At 54.0% G+C, this 4,608-nt stretch overlaps 1 protein-coding gene across 1 annotated transcript in view; it reads right to left on the reverse strand.

The window, feature by feature from the left end:
• The window catches only part of NOL4L (nucleolar protein 4 like), a 76,085-nt gene extending 73,607 nt beyond the window's left edge, over positions 1 to 2,478 (reverse strand). Inside the window, exon 1 of the mRNA XM_025039978.1 lies at positions 2,335 to 2,478. Coding sequence (XP_024895746.1) covers positions 2,335 to 2,406 — 72 coding nt within the window. The 5' untranslated portion in view covers positions 2,407 to 2,478. The remainder of the gene's footprint in view (positions 1 to 2,334) is intronic.
• Positions 2,479 to 4,608: the final 2,130 nt, after the last annotated feature.

Here is a 4,608-nt window from a genome sequence, read left to right on the forward strand (position 1 = left end):
CTTCTCATAGAAGACTGTTTGTCCTATCAGAGTTACTCATAAATGATAGAACAATTTCAGTTTCATCTTCTTTGTCTCCTTTCTTCAAACTTGGAAGGAAATACAAACAAGAAAATGACAAAAAGATAGAGATCCCCCTTGGCCTCACACCCACTGCAGGAGGGCCCTGGCCTGCTCCACTCAGCCTTGGCCCTGCTGCTGAAATTCCAGCTCTGCGCACAGCCCAGCTGGCTCACCGCCAGTCATGTGCCAGCTCCAGGCTGGGCATTGGGAAGTGGGGCACGCGGCGGGCATATGGACAAGAAGCCAGGAAGTGCAGAGCAAAAGGCTGGACGTCTGCTTGGCCCAGGGACACAAATGCTGCCAGGAACAGCCCAGCCCTGCCCTCTCCACAGCATGGAGGCTACAGCCCCTGGCCTTCATAAATACCCAGGGAGTGCCTGTGGGTGAGGCTTGGTTCCGGGTACCAAGGGGGCCAGGGAAATCACATGGGCTGGCTGGACCAAGCCTATCTACCTCGACAACAGCAAGTCACTGGCCTTACTAGCTGACCACGGGAGTTTGTAGAAAGGCAGGATGTGCAGCGGTAAGAGTGCAGGCTCTGGGGCCAGCTGCCTGGCTCCACATGTCAGCTGGGTGACCTCAGGCAGGTTACACGTCTGAGCCTCGCTTTCCTCATCTGTAAAATGGGGATAACGGTAACACCTGCTTCGTACCTGTGAAAGCTCAGAGTTGTTGCACCTTGAGTGCTGAGCAAAGGGCCTGGCACATGCTACCTGCCCAGTACTGGCAAATTTAATGCTGAGAAAATGTGCTGGGTCTCATCAATACCGAGGGGACCATGCTGGCCCCAGCCTGGGTGTCCCTTCCTTTGCCCATGACGCTCTGGTGGAAATACCCTCATAACTCCCTTGCCACAAGTCGTTTCCCACATGTGCTGAGAAGCAGGAGGGATGGGCCAGATGGTATAATCATCTCCTGTGTCCCTCAGCCCAACCCCTTATCTCTCTGAGGTTCCTGGCACAAGGGTCCATCCTTGAGACCCATTTAGGGCAAAGGCCATCTTCTGAGGACAAGAACAAACTAGATTGTATTTTTTAAACATCAAGCCATTTGGAGAAATTATAGACTTCTAGACTTATACAGCCACCTCCACAGCAGTCCAAGGCTATTTATATAAGGAACTTGGCAGGGGTGGGGGGGGGCGGGGGAGGGTCACATTTGCCTTGGGTAGGGAAGCATGCTCACAGAGGGGCAGGTCTCTAGGAAGCCAAAGAGAAAGTCAACACAGAGGTGGCATGAGGACAGTGGCTGACTGCTACTCAGGTGCTGTGTGACCTTAGACAGGTAGCTCAACTCTCTGGGTCTCCGTTTCATTAACCGTGAAACGGCACCACGCAGGAATGGTGCCGGGCTTGAATGAGCATAAAGCACTTGGCTCTCCTGGTTTAGTGGTGGGTGCTGAACAGACAGCTCAGAGCCGTGCATCAGCCATGGTGATGGGAGTCAAGAGGGGGCTGGGACCTGGACACAGGCAGGCCCCTCCTGCTTGGGCTAGCATCCTCTCTACCTCCCCTAGCAATCTAACCACCTCTGCCCCCTTCCGCCTACCCAAAGCCGAGAATGCTGGCTTACATGGTACCTTCTCCATGAAGTCCCCTGGCTTAGCAGTGTCTGGAGGCGTCTTTGCTAAATGCCCAGGTACCAAGGTTCTCGTTCTCTCAAAGCTAGTCTTGGAGACATTTCTGTTTCTCGTGTCCTCGTTTTGCTCTCAGCCTCCCCACCCCAAATTGATTTGTGATCTCTCTGAGGGTGGGGACCAGGTCCTCAGACTTTCCCCTGGGGAACTCCTAGGACTGACTTCACAGGGTGATAGGGGATCCAAAAAAAACTCACACATAGGAAGCACTCAGGACAGGCCTGGCACACAGAAAATGCCATGAAAGCATTTGTCTTTACAATTATTCTTAACTAGCCACCCCCTGCACCCCACGGCCCCAGAGCAGGCTTCAGTGGACTGGAGGTGGTGGGGGGGGGATGAATAAAGCAGAAACCAGGGAGAGGAGGGCTTCCCTCCTGCCCTCATCCACCTCCTCCCCTCCCTCTCACTCTCTTCAACCTGCTTCTCCTTTGTGCTGAGACCACAGAACCCGCCCCCTCGCCCCATGAGCCATCTCTGGCTGCCATGCCCTTGCCCTGTGCCCCCCTGGGTCCCCAAAGGCCGTTTCATCACGCCTCAGCTCCCTGCCCCACCCCCGCCCAACATGTGCGGAGCCCATGGCCTCCTGCCAAGGCCTGGGGCTGCCAGCAGAGGCAAAGGGACAGAAATCTCACCGCTCGGTAGGTTTTCTTCTGCCCAGCGTGCTTGGGGGCTTTGCCTGGCTCCGCTGAGCTCTCCACATGCATCGAGTAGATGATGTCAAAGAAATCTTCCACCACAGCGACCCGCTTCAGAGAGATGCCCTCCGGCTCCGACAGGCCATCTGCCCCCTGCGACAGGGTGGACAAGCTGTGTTAGTGTCAGGGATGATGGCGGGGTGAGAGCTGGGCCCTGAGGCCGGGTGGTGGGTCGGGGGTGGGACAGTGCTGTTCCCTGACCCCAAAAGGTCTCCCATGGTAGATCTGGGGGTGGAAGGAGCCCACTGAGAGGACCCCAGGGAGAAAGCACCAGAGTCAGGGTGGCTACTACTAAATCTACCAGAAACAATGGGCAGAGAGCGACAACGACGGAAATACGAATTAAAAAACCAAGAGGCTCCATGTTCGCAATTTCAGACAGATTGTGCCAGACTCAGGCAGGGAGCTCTTGAATCACACTGCTGTGCCAGGATCATCCTGGGAGTCTCTGGGGAGGGGGGAGTGCTAAATAGATGCGCCCCATCAGGAGCTCGCCAATTAGCAGTAACCTTTCACTGTGGTCCTGGGCTGGGGTCCCGGGGGAACGGCTTGGATCACCTGGGTGACTCCTGCCTTCACCCTGGCCTTTCAGAAAAGCTTTTCACCATTGCCTGCCCTCCCCACTCCAGCAGCTGAGCGCCAGCAACAGCACCAGGGCTCTTTGTGTGTGGAGATGTAGAGAATAACAGACATGAGGCCACGTGGAGGTGGCAGGGCTGCGTGAACAGGGTAGCCATGGGTCCCCCCCCAGCCTCTTATCAGGCTGGCATGAGTGCTGTCAGCTGGCCCCAAAAAAGGTGTGCTTGGTTTAAGATGGGGTCCTTCAATAGCAAAGAGCTACTTGGCCAACACCTGCCCTCCCCCACTAGTAGGGCTAGGAGGGAGGAGGTGGAGAACTGCAGGGTGTATGGGGGGATGTGAGGACGGGGCAGGGTCCTTAAGGGCACAGACTCCTCACTGAGTTCCTCGTTCATAGGGTATGGGCTACACACAGCTCTCAGCCATCATCTCCCTAAGGGGACACTCAAAGGGCTTCAAAGAGGAAGAGGAAGCTCCGGGGAGGGGGGTAAATTTGGGGAAAAAAGAGGTAGGCTTTTCTCTGAAAATGCCTGAAACACAAATCTCCAAGATACTTCTTCTCCAAAGGATCCTGCTCAAGAACCATCAGCTCTGTGAGGGCGTAGGCTTCACCTGCTGGCTCACAGCTGTCTCCCCAACACCTAGGACAATGCCTAACACAGAGCAGGCTCAAGAAGTAACTACCAAATGACTGACTGGTTAAAAGCGGCAGCGTAGTTTAGACACACTCTTCCCTAGTTTGTACCAGGCCCCATCGTTTAAGTGGCTGTGTGACCGTGAGCAGTTATTTTGCTTCTACTAAGCCTCTGGTCCTTTACCTGGAAAATGGGGATAACAGAAAAATCTTTTCCAGGAACTAAAAAGAAGAATAAATGAGATATGTGTGCAGCACTTAGGAGCCCCAAGCCCGGCCCGTAGGAGCTGCTGGATAAATACTGTTAACTGGATAAATATTAAGAAGTGCTTTGCCTTTTACCAAGTTTCCTATAGCTATGGTAGGGCTGAACATCACAATAAGCCCGGGAGGTTGTTGGGGTCAGGATCTATCAGTGGTATGGTGGCTGGTAAGTGGCAGATATGGCTTTGGACTTTGCAGTCGGAGGAGAATAGAGGCTGTGCTGAATGGAATCCTTACACACAACACATTCTGGCCACAGACAGGGTTTGGTTTTACCCAGTGACTTTCCCAGAGTGCCATGATCGGTGAATAGGGCTGTCTCTTTGCCAGTGACCCACTTGAGAGCAGCTGGGGGAGGAAGGGCAGCTGGGCAGCTGGGGTGTAGGGTACCAAACTGTAGAGCTAGCGGGCAGCATCCATGAGTGGTGACCATGGGCAGTGACCTCGCTGGCCCTGTACAGGCCCTCTTGTCAGTGGCTTCCTTCCTGGTCAGAATCCATTTCAGTGGGAACTTCTCAGCATCTGGGGGAGAGGAGTATGTGTGTCTATGTGTGTGTGTAGCTGCCTGCTGGTCCCGCTTCCTCATTGTGAGATTGTGGGCAACCTCTTCAACTTATGAGATGAGCTGAAAAATTCCATAACTCTTCTGCATGTAAACTCTCTTTGGAGTTACTGTTACTTCTTTCTTGGGGGCATCTGAAGTCCCCCTATGAAGTCCTTGGTCATCTGTAAAC

This window comes from Pteropus alecto, unplaced genomic scaffold (assembly GCF_000325575.1).
Source record: "Pteropus alecto unplaced genomic scaffold, ASM32557v1 scaffold45, whole genome shotgun sequence".
NCBI lineage: Eukaryota > Metazoa > Chordata > Mammalia > Chiroptera > Pteropodidae > Pteropus > Pteropus alecto.